This window comes from Mesitornis unicolor, unplaced genomic scaffold, assembly GCF_000695765.1.
Source record: "Mesitornis unicolor isolate BGI_N332 unplaced genomic scaffold, ASM69576v1 scaffold48612, whole genome shotgun sequence".
Lineage (NCBI taxonomy): Eukaryota > Metazoa > Chordata > Aves > Mesitornithiformes > Mesitornithidae > Mesitornis > Mesitornis unicolor.
This window is the reverse complement of record NW_010172187.1, coordinates 22,466-38,352: the sequence shown is the minus strand read 5'-3', so window position 1 is coordinate 38,352 and position 15,887 is coordinate 22,466. Positions and strand designations below refer to the sequence as shown.

The 15,887-nt window shown below is 41.4% G+C and overlaps 1 protein-coding gene across 1 annotated transcript in view; it reads right to left on the bottom strand.

Annotated features, from left to right (window-relative positions):
* Positions 1 to 15,887, bottom strand: part of HUNK (hormonally up-regulated Neu-associated kinase) — a gene marked incomplete at its 5' end in the record, with an annotated part of 36,075 nt that overhangs the window by 16,163 nt on the left and 4,025 nt on the right. The window contains 3 exons of the mRNA XM_010180293.1: positions 3,494 to 3,621; positions 5,459 to 5,594; positions 10,995 to 11,050. Of these exons, the coding sequence (XP_010178595.1) occupies positions 3,494 to 3,621; positions 5,459 to 5,594; positions 10,995 to 11,050 (320 nt within the window). The remainder of the gene's footprint in view (positions 1 to 3,493; positions 3,622 to 5,458; positions 5,595 to 10,994; positions 11,051 to 15,887) is intronic.

Sequence of the window (15,887 nt, the reverse complement as noted above, 5' to 3'; positions counted from 1 at the left end):
CTACAACAGCAATATTGTGGAAGCAGCAGGAAAAGCCTACATACAAGTTCATAAACCTCCTGGAAGCTGCTGCTACAACTCCTCTCTGCGTCTCTCAGTTGCACCCCGTCATGCCTCTCAGGCACAGAGCCCCCCATATGGCAAACAACAAACCCCTTGTTCTTCCATTTTATCTTCTCTCTCTCTCCAGCACTTCCCCTATCTCTGTGTTAGAAACCACATGCATCCAAATTCAGAGCAAAATAAATAACCCCTCCCCAAACCATCACCACCCCCACTCCATCACCACCATCCTTAGTCCCCAAATCAGCTAACATCTCCTTAAAAAATCTTAATTTCCTCCCTGCCTTAGCCAAAGGCAGCCTAATTAAATGAGGCTTGTGAAGCAGCACAGAGATCAACAGATCCAGACTGGGAGAAACTAATTCTGGAGAGAAGTTCCCCACCAGGAGGGTCCCTGGCTGGCCAGACCCTGGTGATGCAGAGGAGATGAGTAATGGCATCTTTGCCAAGTTAAGCTGTCAGATGGTACGAGGAGGAGAGAAGCCTTTTCCAGGCTGTGGGACAGCAAAATTAATCCCCCAGGAAGCAAACATGAAGCTGTCCAATCTATTTTTGGACCCACTGCACCTTAAGCCATTCTTCCTGCTGCCTCAAGTAAGGCTGGTGAACAAAGGGCGCCATGAACCACCAGCCAGGACCTCATTATGTGAGGCCTCGTTTACGATGAGCTCAAGGACAGCGCTAATTTGATTAGCCAGTGACCCACACTCAGTGGAATTTTGTTCCCATGGTGTAATTTTGGGGCAAAGTTTGCTCTTTTGACAAATAAAAAGACCATCGTCATGAGAAACTACATTTCTCTCTTAACTTCCTTGAACATACTGAGCTCAGTGATGACCAGAAACAGAGCTCGCTTCAGGTGAGGATTACAAGACCTCTGCTGTCTTCATGTTCCTTATCTGAATGAAAACAACTTAAGTGTCCTGCTCACACTGTGAGGGTTAAAATGAGGTGCACAGGTGTTGGTACAAAACCAGTCAGAGAAAATGCAATGAGCTCATTTCACAAGACATGAGCAAGCCCCACTTAATAAAATGCTTCCTACAAACTACAAGCATGGCTTTTCTTCTCATCTCCACTTCTCTGCCCAGAAGGATGACCATGAACACACAGAAGTAGTAAACTGAGGAAAAAAAGGAACGTGTGCAAGGTGAATATCAACTTCCTGAGCAACTGAACTCTGCTCGCCAAAAATCAATAATCAGACAGCTGTGTTGTTAAAGAAACTTAATGAAATAACAGTTTCCTAAATTGGAAAATCAAGCATTACCTCCAAATTTTCCCTGTTGCTACACAGTTGCTTGGGCACTCACAGTCACCCAACATTTTAACTAATACAAATAAAATACACTCTCACTTAGTGATAAGACTGGCTATTTTTACCGTGGGACGGTGCATTCAGCAACTATGACATTAAACATTGAAAGACAACACAGTGAGCAAGCAAAACAGTCTTCTGCAAAAAAAAAATCTCTAATCTCCATGTGAATGTACAGTAAACCTGATTAAAGGAAAAGATCAATAAACCTAAGAAGTTAATGAACACAACAATTCGCAGAGCAGAAGAGCAGTTTCTACCTACTGACCCAAAGCCTAACCGTGGCAAGAACAAATGTCATCTTAAATCGCAGTCCACCATGTCAGTGAATGTGCCTGCCCGCTGACTTGGATCAAGAACCAATGCATACCTTTGTTCACAGTGACTAAAGGTTAACACGTTTAAATCTATTCCATTAATTTGCCGTCATCTCTGAAAGTTCAGGCTGCTATAGCTCTCACAGGATAAACAAAACATGGTTTTCACTGGAGACCATAGTGTCAGTGAGCTACAAATGCTACAGAGATGCATTTGTGAGAAAATTTGATCTCCTTTATAAAATGGTAGGATGAATGTACAGTAAGATGAAACCTGTCAAAAGTAATGTTATTTTTTTGCTTCCCAAGGTCTGGTTTTCCACAGCCCTTTTGTGGCTGATCCAGCCATTAACACATGAGTTGTCCCAGTGAAGTAAGTGAAATCTCCCACTTACAGACAACTGAAAGAAAACAGTGATTGGGAAAACAGTCCATTGGCTCAAAGACACTACACAGCCATCATCTAACTGCTCTTTATTGGTAAAAGCCTCATGCTGGGAGGTAAGTTTGGTAAATTTTTTGCCAAAATTTGTTTACTATGACATGCAAGTCCCTGAATTCAAGAGTAGCTTTGCAATTGATGCAGGATTTGGGATCTAGATCAGTACAGCATGAAGCAGTTGATATAATCTTCCTTTTAATTTACTCAGTGGGCCTTTAGAGCGTGTGCTAGAACATTTAAATAGCCACTTTGTGCAACTGAATCCTAATGGGAAGTCTCTAGAATGGAAATACCAAACACTCTAATTGCATCAAGTAGATGGCAAGACTTGCAGCATCCCAGCTCACTTGTAAACCTACCACTTTACAACATAACAGCAATATGAACTGCTGGCAGGAAAAGTGTACTTCATATAGGTGCTGAGTGAATCAGGAACAAAATACTCCACTTGATCCATGGATAACTTGTATGAGAAACTCTTAACTACCTTCTTCTTCTGTATGCAGATAAATCTGTACTTGGAGAGTTCACCTTGTGACACAACTTCCAAGGGTTTTTCTCTTATCCCCTATGACAGTGGTTGACAATCCTTTGTGCACTGGGTGAAAATGTATGCTCTGTTACCATTTTTCTCTTCGCAATCTTTTAATTGTATTGAAGGTCCCTTGTAAACAGGCTGCCAGATAAGGAGAACAGAAGCTATCCATGAACGACAAATTTAGCATACAAAAATAAAACCTAACTACAAAACAGAGTTTGTTCCAAATGCTGACAACGGTCTTGCTATAAGCTGAAAAATGAATCTGTTGCCTAGTGACATGGCTTTGAAACAGGAATTAATATTTCTAATACCAATACATCAACAATTTTGCATTTTGTGAACACACAAAGGTTATCACAGGCCACTGTCCCAAAATAACTTTCTGTGTGCATGTCATTATTCCACAGTAAAAATGAGGTCATTCAAGCTAGTTTATCACTCAGTCTTAGTCATGATAATGCCCAGGAATTTGTTATTCCAAAAGAATGTGTTTGTGCATCCCTGCCCTATGCTAAAGTCTTCTGAATGTGCAAAAGTGATCAACTACTCTACAAGAGCAATTTCACAGATTTCCACAGATTTGTTCCTCTCTCATATTCAGCACAACTTGGCGCTTCTCCAGCTTACTTAAAGTCAAAGAAAAAGGAGTTATACTACAGCAACTCCCGCAGATCTTTTGGAGATCAAAATGAAAAAAGGGTATTTTTCCCAATTAGTACACCATGTCAGCAGCATGACTCACAATCCAGAATTCAATGTAATGGTTCTCACCAACTGGATGTGAACAGGACCCAGAACACCCCCTTGATTACCTGTAGAGAGCTGGGTGGGAAAAGGGTTCATTTCTTTGTCCACCATTTTCTGGTATAAGGCTCTCAAGCTGAATGGCTCCACGGTAAAAGGTAATGTTCCAGTCAACATTGCATACATGTTCACCCCGCTAAAAGAAAACAGAGAAAAAAGAAACTAAAATGATCAGGAACAAGGAGAAAATTAAGCTTAGGTTTTAGTGACTGTACTTCGTCTTTAATGTCTGACAGCTATTAAAAAAAGACCAAAAAAAAGCTCTGTTGTCGCACACAAAGATTTGGGCAAAAATTCTCAGAGGTTTGCTCATGGAGGGTCCCACAATGTGTAGGACATAAACTGGGAGCCAAAGAACTGAGAGCCAAAGAACTGAGCCCGGCTCTCAGGCAACTCCTCGGCTAAATGCCACGCCACAATTAAGTCTCTCCTCAGGCTGCATAAACATGCTGCTTTTGGAAGCCTTGCCCTGGTGCTGCCCTGGGTGTGGAAAGACTGCCTACACCAAGGGGGACACCTCAGGTCTTCGTTCTGCACCCAAAGGTGACCTATGCACTCTCCTACAGCCCAAAGACCAGGTGTGAACAATTACATTTTTCACAGCAGAAAACTTACTGCTTGTTTATGCCCAGCAATGAAAAGTGGGCTGGACACTCTTGTTCTTTGTCCTCTTTAAAGGGCTTTAAATTCAATTTGAATGAAATTCCTCCCTTTTGGGAATTTGTTTCCCCAGCCTGCTGAATGTATGTGAACAGAGAGAAACTAAACCAGTGTGATATCACAAACTGTGATCACAGACACCATTTGTGCAGCTATGAGGAAAAGCAGGAGTTAGCAATGTTTTCTTTTGAATTAAAAAAAGACTGGGACATTATTACTGGAGAAGTTTCAATGGTTTACAGGAACGATTGTGCTCTGTTCGCCTGTGTTCTTCAGGGCTGGTACTTTCACCCTTAATGCGGATGGATGGCCCACTGCTGGAGTGAGAAATTCAGTAGTCATGCAATGATTAAGCTGTGGGTCTCCTCAGAGGGCAGACTTCAAGTGAGGCTTCAGCAGGGGAAATTCTAAAGAGCCTTGAGATGCAACAGGGGACCCACCAGGTCAAACTGAGAGATTAATTTGATCCTAGTCTTATATAGAAACTATGGCCAATCTTTCTTAACAGTAGTGGTACTTAATCAGTATATTAAATTTTCCAAGTATTGCAAATACTTCAACTTGAGAATTACCATAATTCTGTTATTTTATTGGAATTTACACAAATGTTATTATCCCCACTTGGTGAGGAAAAAGCTATCAACACTAAGGAAAGCCCTAAGACTTGAGTGATTTCAGCTAACTCTCCTCTAGGATTAACAAGGATAACCAACACCATGTCCATGGCTAACAGGAGAGTAGTAGAGTCGCACAGTCTAAAACAATTCTGCGGACAAATCCACTGACTCCAAATCATCTTTGTATTTTCCTCAATCTCTGACACCAGGGATGTCTGTTTGCTCTTTTGCCTGGACACTAGCAAGCTCATAAAGGCTTCCAAGTTTTCTGGCCGGTTTTATTTTCCCTTTAACAGCCGTGCTTTCAAAGTGATGACCTGACTCGGTATCACATTTCTTGTCAGACTTGACTGTGGATAGTGTACGGAGCCCACGTGAATGCTCGAGGAGCCTTTGGGGAAAACTAAAACAGCTGTTGGTCCTCTTGTGCCAGAGTCACATCTTCTACTATGTCTGAACACCACTGATCAATTGTGCTTTTCTGCAACTTCTCCGTGCTATATGGTCTAGCAATCTATATACAGGTACGTAAAGATCTATTTCAAAACAAGATATCTCCGCAATTTAGTTCACAGAGTCATACTAATTAAACAGATTTTCTTCCTCACAGTAGCTAAATACATGAATAACATTTCTCACTCGAGCAATGGGTAACGATGACAGTAATAACAATTATAAACTATAGAAGTAACTCACATGGACCAAACGTCTATTTTGGGCCCGTATTTTTTCCTTGCCAGAAGTTCAGGGGCTGCATATGCTGGGCTCCCACACTGGGTGCTGAATGGATCAGAATAACCCAAGATGCCTGCACAGTTGCTCAATCCAAAGTCTGTGAAAGGCACAGAGAGTTATGAAAGAGACAGATACAGTAAAACTGTACTAGAACACAAGAAAAAAAAGCACACATTTTCCCCAAAACCTAAGTAATGAACTGCCCATGAAAAGAAAAATCCACATGCAAAAATTTTATACAATTTATTTCTCTGAGGTGCTAAATTACAGGAGATTTCCACTAGCAATAAAAAAGTCTTAGAATGTGCACAACTATCAATTTCATACACAAAGTAATCACATTTCACTGGGAATCTGATGGCAACAGCCAGAGCTCAGCTTGTACCAGACACTATGTGACATGCATGGGACAGAGAGCCACCTCAGGCTATCATGTATTCCATACTGCTGCACTATGTTATGTAGAGGCCAAGTTTAAGTGGGACTTCTTCAACATTTTCCTCTAAATCTTGTAAATGAGCCATCAGATATGAGGCGGGGGGGAGCTGCTTTCTGGGACTGCTGTGGCAATGCAAAAATGCACAGGGTTGCAGAGTCAGCATTTCAGCTCTGAAATAACACAGGCAGCAAGAAGGAGAATGTGTTGGTTTTGTTCTCCCCTTCTCTACTTTTGCCTTGAATTATTGTATTTCTGGGCCCTGGGTGTATCTGATGCTCTTCTGCTGGCAACAACAACAAGGGACTGGCACCATGGGCTGATCACAGGCATGACACAGCCTCTCTGCATCAAAGGAGGCTGCAGTTTCCCAAGTGCTCTCAGCCAACCCAAGCCCAGGCTGGCACTGAAGAAGGTGTTCCCACAATCTCCCTCATCTGCTCCAGCTGTGGTATGGCTGCAGGCTGAGCTGGGTTTAAGAAAGGCTTTTAAATATTAAACCACTAAGCAAGGAAAGAAAGGCAGACAGAGTCGCACCAGCAGCAGAAGCAGCTGAGGGCAATGTGCAAGCCCAGCTTGTGCTTGGCTTAGGAAAAAGCAATTACGAAACCACAGCCTGAGACACAGCATGGGAAGGTAAAGAAAGGTTGCAGAGGGTCTTTAAACTCAAATCAAACAACTTGAAGTGATAAGGGGAAGAAGCAAGACAAGTTGCAAGGAGAGAATGACATGGGCAAAGCTGACAGGCTGGGAGAACAGCCTTTGCTGCAGGGCAATGTATCAAGGAGCAAAGGATCCAGAGAGGTCACAATCGAAGATGTTGGCATTTATTAATAACTTGTTATTGATGACAGCTGCAACAACAAAAATTCTTCTATTACAAATACTGACATCTGTTTTGTTCCTTTCTTTTTTTTGATCCAATCTTCTTACAAATTCCCAGAACACAGGTGTATTTAAAATGAAAATTGTCTTATACATAAATGAGGCAGTCAGGAGCAGCAGATCGCTGAATCATCTTCCTATAGAGCTGTGTCTTGCATCCATGTGTCTCATAAAACAGCAGCTTTCTGGGTGAGCTACCCATCTGCCTAAATGGGCTAAAAGCATCACATCTTGCAGGCCAAATATAGCGGGCAATTGGTGAGCCCACGCAATATTCTGTCTCCACAGAATCATTAATTTGGGTCTCCCTCCCTTAACTGCCTGCTTATTTGCATTAGATTTGAAGTAATGGCCTTCAGCTTTTACCCCATGTTAAATTTTCGCTGAAATCAGACAGGAGTTCCTCACCTTGACAGGGCGGTCAAATAAGCCTTGTTCCCTTACAAAACCAGGCAAAACCATAATGCTTAAAAAAAAATGCAATTATAAAGATGACTGTGTGAGCTGTAGTGCCCAAGTGACTGCACACTGCTTTCCACTTGACTGGCTGCATCTCTGAGAGCGAGACAAGCACAAGAAAAGCAAGAATCACCGCATTTAACACCTAAAGAGGCTCAAAGGGGTTTTGCTGGAGAATATTGTCAAGACTGAAGGGAGGATCAAGGCAATTTCCTTGCCCCTGGTGGAAAACAATTGTCTCTGGACACTGCTTAATCATCTCTGCTAGATATGTATTATCCCTGGGGCTTATCCAGATACTTCCAAGGATCCATTTACTTAATTAACGTATTTATTAGCTATGGCCTGAAGTGAGTTATGTCAACTGTAAAACACTACTTAAAACTTGTAGAAATAATATATACACATAGTATTATTCATGGTCTTTACCCTACTGTGTCATGCCACCTCAAAATTACTTGACTGTAATATAAAGTCTTATAGTCAAAGTATATAAGGAGTATATTCTGCAATGGTGTAAATCAGCATCCTTTAATCTTTATCAATGGAGGTATACTCTAGTGGAGGTTTAAATAATCTTATTTGCTTAAACTATAAACATCTTATTCACTTTTTTGAGCTCATTCATTGAATCTAGGCTTCTATACTCTTTCTTGCTCCTGTCGAAACACATGCATATTGGGGACAGGGATTTTACGGCAAAAGAAATGGGAATATCATTATTAACACTGCAGCAGCCCTTTGCGATCGCAGTGTGATTTTTATTAAGGATGCACTGCTGATCTTGATAAGAACAGTATTACCACCAGCATTGATAATTTCACTGCCTTTCCTGCCGCTGTCTTGGGCTTCCTTTCAATAAGCTGAGCAAATTACAGAACTCAGATCAAAGGCCACTCTTGGTTTTCCAAAGTAAATATTATGACATGGAAACTCCACCACCCTCACTGTTCGTACTATCGAAGTATTGCATTACACTACTCCTCTGTAACACCTCCAGGAAACCAGCATTAAGCTATGGATATATGGCTATCCGAAGCTGTGACAGCTGGAATAGGCAAAGAGTTACTAAATAACAGAAGCCTTAGCACCAAATTATGGCCAAGTTTTACCAGCACAGCTCCACAGAGCTCAGCGGAGATACATCTTGGCAGGGTCCTTCAGTGCCACAGGCCCTTGAATAGGACGCCAAGGACTTTGCATGGCCTGTGAGAGGCTTTTCAAAGCATCTTTATTAGACACCTACCACCATGGGCTGGTAGATGAAGAGAAGTGATTTCCAGTGTTTCCAATCGTGATGTACTTAGATTTGAGACTTAACAGGTAGCTAAGTCCACTTAACACAGCAAAGGGAATTCTAATAATAATACTGTCTAAGAACGTATTATAAAACCCCTTGTCATGTAGCTAAAAAGAGTAACAAAATCAAGGTGTCATTAAGCAGCTAGGTGAAGAAAGGGACTCAAGGGATTCAGTTCTCATTGAAATGCATGAACAAGCAGGGACTTCCAATGTTACTTCCTGGTACGCTTTTAATCCTCATTTCGCCTTTTCTTTTTCCTTTATGGTGGGATTTCTTCATTTCACAGTTATTACAAGAGCAACATTTTTATTAGGTACTAGTGTGTTTGCTGCTGTTTTGTAGCTTAAAGTCTCTTCTCCTAAGCATGAACAGCAGCACATAATTCCTCAAAACTTGTTCTTCACTCCTGAAGAACCTTCCTGGGCAGGACTGCATGATGACACAACTGATCCATTGCATTTCTAGAAAGACAGACTACATAAAATATTATACTAAGCGCTGGATGAGCTGAGAACAGGCAGGGAGGAGGAAGAGGAGTAAATTATCTGGTCTATAAATGAACTGGTCTATTGCATGAGCCACAAACACGTGTTGGAAAATTCTTCTTGTCCTGGGAAACCCTGGTGGCAATGGAAAGCTGTGCAGCAGCACAAGCACTACTTCTGTTACCACCTAGAAAAGAGGTGTTGGTGAGGAGAGGCTGCCCATGGACCTGAGGCTGGTTTTGGCAGCCCCCGCTCCAGCTTTCCCCGCACGGCAGACAGAGCATGAGGGACTGCTTCTTCAGGGTGAACAACCAGAGATCACCAGCACTGCTAGTGAGATATAGCAAGAGCTGACTGTGATAATAAACCTGCTTTTTCTTGCAGCAAAATTATTACTAATAAAGCAACCTTTATTTTTTGATAACATACTCAGTTGGACAGTGGGATTTAATTGCTTTGTTTTAAAATAAATACCGTGTACAATCTGCTTTGCTTAAAACATCAGGCTGCAGACCTGAGGACAATTTATTTCAATGCTAGTGAGGCTACAGAAGACCAAACTGTCTCTTATCTCTATTCTTCCCACACCACCCACTGCAAGGAGACCTTTCTATGCAACCGAAGCAAATGAAACTGCAGGAACAGTTCTGAAGTCATTTTTTTGGCATGGGAGTTTTAATTGCACACGTATCATACGATTAGTCCTGGGTTTGGAAGTCAAGTTCACGTACTGTTGTGTAATCAAACACCAAATAACTGGAAAGTTATAGAAATTCTTTAAATCTATCAGATGTTCATATAGCACTGTTGCAAACCATCTGGTCTCACTTATCTGCTAAATCAAGATAATGGGTGGTATCCATCATTACTGATGAATGATTCATGGTAACATATCAGTATCCTCTTGACCCGTAGCTGAGGTAATGCAGAGTTCTCTTTTGCTATTATTTTCCCAGAGTTGGTTGATTTGCTACAGCGTAATGACTCAAAGTCATGGTAATATTTCCAAATTCCCTAAGAAAATTTTGAATATTTCAGATTTAACTAACCATCCTTCTCCTGTTTGTTTGGAGATACATGTGCTTTATATGTTACAGTGAGTGTCCATTTGACCTGAATGTTAAGTGTTTTTCATCACTTTTCAGATCATGAAACCTTTTGAAGAAAGTCAGTCAGTTGAGTTTTTAAGTCTGCAACCACAGACACTGCTGTTGGCAAAAGTATAGGCATTGAGATAAACAAAAACAGATGTTTGAAAGTTTTTTTATGAAGGGCATATTTTCTTTTCAGTGCCCACATTAACATTAATGGGAGTTACACAAAGGCAGTGAGACACTATATCCACCCATAGATGATTAATCTAAAATGTCTGCACAACTTGAATGAATCGAGCGCTGTGTACAACTGATACCCAAATACAATCAAAACTCCAACGTTGATCTTTTTTATTTTTTAACAGCCCTTTCTAAACCAATTTCATATTGGGTGCTGGAAGCAAATATAACGAATATAAATTTAGGAAAAAATTTTGTCAGCTGCTAAAAATGTGTGCAACTCCCACTGATTTCTGCAGAAGCTTATGCACATGGAGGCAGAATCCAACCCTTAGTAAGTATGAAATTATCAAGAAAATAAAATAAATTACTTCCGCGGTGCCAATGCTTTAATTCTTTACAAAGTTCCCGATTTGAATATGAAAGCTGTTGGTTAAAAGATGAAGGATTATTCCCATACCCAGTTAAAGCTGAATTATTTGGAACATTTTTTTTCACAAGATGCTGTCAGGAACAGCTTGATTGCTATCTATACTCTCTCAGCTCCTCTCTGCAGCAACATTGCAGTTGTCACATGAAGGATTATGAAGTCTCAAAAACTCTCGTTATAAAACTACCAATTTTAATTACTTGAATTGCCAAACTGGTTTCATACCAATAAGCTTGATATTGTTGTCTTCATCTAGCAACAGATTTTCTATCTTCAAGTCTCTGAAAGAAATAAAATATTTTGAGTGAGCCTCCAAAATAATGAAGCAGCTTCCCATCACTCTCATCAGTGTATTTACAAGATTCAGATATAACGACACATATAATGAAAGCAGAGCACGCAGTTCCACATTCAAAGCAGAAAGCTCCATATATTGTCTCCCCTCCAAAATTACCAGTGCTTTCACACACAGATTCACACTTATTCTTCAGGCACAAAATGACTTTAAAAACATTTGTCAGTACATCCTGTAATTAATCAAGTTCTTCACACTTCTCACGTACTTAAAAGTTTGCAGAAATCTTATACGCTGGAAACATCTCAAATACATGTTTTTGGAATTGGAGTCACTTTCTCATTACTCTTCACAACCAAAGGCTCTTCACTGGCCACATCTGAACAATAAACCTTCTTCTGCAGAGATCTGAGGAGTCAAGTGTTTATTCTCTGCTATTGCCTACAAGGGAGACCAGAATCAACCTTCCCTAGGGATGAAGCATCCCAACTCCTTGTAGAGGAGGTCAGCACTGGGACTCTCATATGTTAGAGGTGAAAACTGAGGCTGAGGGATTGAAATGACTTGCCCAATGTCATCCAGAAGCACAGTAACAAAGTCGAGAGAAGAAGCCACACAGGTTTTTTGAGTGCCACATCAGTGCTTTCTTCACCATGAAACCCTGCCCAGCCCCACAGAGCCACTGCACACATCAGGGCCTGGACCAGTGTCAGCAGAGAGGGGATAAAACGAAGCGGTCTCCTACAAGAAGACTGACCCCTCTTCTGATATGTACATCAGCACATTGCTCACTTTACATGTGCTCTTTCATCACTTAAGAACGTGGTTGTGCTTTCCTAAGCCACGTTTTGCCTAAGAAAAATATCTGAGATACCACCTCCCACACACACAAAAACACCCCAAAACCCAAAACTGTACAGACTAAGCATTAAGTACAGCATGAAAAAAAAACCCATTTAGGTTACTACACAATTTGTCCATGACTTCTAGCAGCTGGTTGAGTCTTTATCGCAAGAATTTTTCCCCCATTCCGACATAAAATATTTCTATCAACCAGCATGCCAGGGTATCAACAGCTCAGACAAGCAGCGATGTTTCTTCCAGCACACTTTGGAAAAACCTGGATAATAAAGCCATCAGCTATAATTATGGGAAGTCAGTGACATCCACGGTATTTTGCCTGTGTAAGGCACAGGCAGTAATGAAGGATGCCTCTACTACAGATGAAGATATAAGGCTTAATAAAATAAGACAAGTAAACCAACCAAACCAACCAAAGTACTTCCACGAGAAAGGGTCTGGGAAAGAAAGAAAAATAGCTGTGACCAACTCCAAGCTCTTTTAAAAATGTTCCTCTTAATTTCATTTTATGCCCATGTCGTGTTTCAAATAAACACGAGGCAGAAAAGTACTTGCAGGTAGGATGCCGCTAACTTCATCAAGACAATCACACGGACCTTCTTCTAACAGATATTTCTACACCCCAGTGAACATTTCTTACAGATTTTCCTTGCTCCATATGTGAAAAGAAATAGGGTAAATACTATATAAATCTACTGAAGGAGAATATTTTGCAAATTTCACATATTCAGAGGCAATACCCAAGCAACGTAACTCAGTCAATGAAACACCAGCCTGAGAGACAGGAGGAGGGGATTATCTTCCCTCCTCTGGCAATAACCCAGCATGCTAACTTGAGGAAACCAGCCAAACAAAAAGTGACAGCTAATTTCAAATACCACAGCAGAGATCTAACTACATTTGGGTGTCTTTTGACCGAGACCCAGACTACAAAGAGCCCACTCTACAGCTCTGCTCCCACTCCAAGGGCGAGCACCAGCTTTGGGCTGTGGACCCCATAAGCCCAGCTGGCATCCACAGCATCCTTTTCTTCATCCATAGGCGACTCCACATACTGCAATGGTGCTGCAGACCCACAACCCTGTGTCCTCCAAAAGGATCTTCCCTCGTAGGGCAACCACTGCCACTGAGAAATGGCTTGAGACAAGGAAGACGTGCCCTGTCAGAAGGATCTGGATGAACCCACTTCTGCTTCCCGCTACTGCCAAAAAAGGGCTTATTTCTTCAACTCTCATGTCTTTATGTGCTTGCAGGTGGAAGTTTTCACAGATAGCGCAATTAGCCTCTAGAAAGATATCAGGGTCGGGAATTTAACAGGAGAAACTGCCAAAAAAACAGTATGGGAAAGAGGAAAAATAAAAACAAAAAAACCAAAACCAAATCAAACAAACAGACCCCCCCTTAAAATCAACAGAAACACATGGAGCTCTCTGTCATACACTGCAATGCTTAGTATGATGTCCTAAAACAAGGAGAAAGACCACTTGGAAGCTCTCAGTATATTAAACATTAGCTAGGAGTAGGTAAGACTTTAAAAACACAGGCAAGGGAACAGACAGATGAAAGCTGTAAGCTGAGGAGAAAAGACACACAGACAATTAGAATAATAAATGAGTGAGAGGAGCGCTAAAAATAAACACAAGAAAATACATTTAAAAGGATTCAAGGTTAAAAAATAAAGCTAAAGCTGAATATTAGAGGGCATTTTAAAGCTATCAGAGGAAAAAAAAATTAAACATAACCTCAGTATAGAGTGCAATCAGACCTGGTTAATTAAAGTTGTTCACCCATATGTCTATTCTCAGCAGGTTTGCCGGTAAGTGGTAACTGATCTAATAGTCCATATGCACCACACTTTTGTCAACCTGTGTCAGTATGAAAGTACTGGTTTTTTGGCGTCACACTGGGAGCTAGGACAACAGGTTTTTAATCCTTGATACAATCTAATGAGAAGATTCCACGAGAACCAGCCTTAGAAATGTGAATCAAAAGCCGTACAAAACCAAACCAAAAATCACCAGAGTGAGCCATAGTTGGAGAACTGCTCCTACATAGAAGTGGACCCTTGAGTGGGCACCAGGCACCCCAACACCCTGCAGCTGGCTGGCAGCAGGGCACAGAGATTGCAGGTACCCACAGCCAGCAGGACAAGATCTGTGGCCGTCAGAACAGCAGGATTATTTAGTAAATACTTTAGATGACTTTAACAATGCACCAGATTACCCTCTTCTTAACCAAAAGCATAGTGGTACAACCCAATTATGTATCTGCTCATCCTGCAGAGAGACAGGACCAATTTCCTCAAAGCTCTTAGATGCTTTATTATGTCAGTTGTGTCCAATTCAAACTTTAATTTGAGGCTTATCTGAGTTGCTGCCTTGCTTGAACGTTTACATTAATTCATTGCAATGGAAAAAGTCGCACCATTGTGTCTGAAACTGTTAGAGAACACTGAATTTCATGCACTATATTTAAGTGGTTTAACAAATAAAAGCAAACATACCACCATATTCATTTTAGTGGTTTTTGCATATTTTAATAGCTGCATACTGCAAGAGTACTGTGAGTTAACAGCTATGACAAACAGAGCACTTGAAGTCATTGCTGAAGTCAATGGGAAGACTCAGAGCATTGAACATCAGGTACACATGCTGGTCCCTGCAGACTCTAAGGTCCTCATCGTTTCGCATGAGGTTTGCACTTCTTGGTGGGTTCCTAGAGCTGGACACAGCTGCTTTGCAACTGGGAGGGCTGGGCAAGCACTCCCTTATGCCAGCAGCACGTGCCCCGCTGCGTGGGGCTGAGATGGAGAGATGAAACGCAGCTGCTGGAGACCTTCAGTTTCCCTCCTTGAAGTAAATCTGATCTTGTTCCTCACTGTCTCAGCTCAAACAATAAGCCTAATAGGGGTTAGTTCTATGATGCTGAGAGTGTCTTACTGTGGTACAAGTTAGTAAAATCTATGAATAATGAAGACACTCAAGAGAGATCAACACAGTGTGGAGAATCAGCATATATTTATGCCTTGTCAGCTTGTGAAGCTAGCAGGATACAGTCGGCATTCCCCATATTTGAAAATACGCCTGCTTCTTGGGAGAGTTTGTTTGGGAGTTTGTTCTGCTGTTGATACGGCTGGTTTGTCTCTGGCTTTGCTCACAGCTTCACAGACCACTTTGGAGACCCTAACTCCAGACAGTGACTCCACCAAGAAACACAAGAGCCTGCTTCACTGAGTGAGATACCCCAGGCTTCAGCTGTCAGCTCAGCCTGCTTTGAAAAGAAGCTTACTCAGTGCTGTTGCAGGCATTGGACAGCAAAATTGGGAGTTTTTGCATTTCTTACTTTATTTCTCACTGGGGAAGGAGGGATGAGAAGGGAGGTTTTACCAGTAAGCAGCTGTAAAGCAGCAGTGGTTGGCTGCATCTTATTTTTAATCAGAACAGCACCGCGAAAAATCACTCCTGAACTACCACCTCACAAGCCCACTTTCTAGCCCCATGCAAAGTTGGCAGTGAGCTCAAAAGGTTGCAAAGATTTAGGTCCATCATCACGTCAATATACATTTCAAGGGCTTTGTTATCAAAATATTATTTATTGAGCCAGATTCTTCTATCAGTCACCATGTCACTGAATTGAATGCGGTTGCCTCTGTAAAAGAGAAATTCAGTCCATTGTCTTCACTAAAACAGTGTTTAGTTTGTTTACAGCAGCGTACTCCAAGAGAGAATGCCCAAAGGTACTTTTGAAATCTGACATAAAATAGAAAGACAAAACAGCTTTGGACTTCAAAAGGAGACTTTGTTCTGCAGTGCAGGATCTGTCATAAATATTGCATCAGCAGCCAGACTACTGGCACTTAAATTTAATCGGATGAAAGTTATCAAAGCCAACACGTCAAAGTAACGGGTACCAAAGCAGGAATCCTGTAGCATCCTGAGCAACTGGATCGTATGGCATCACCT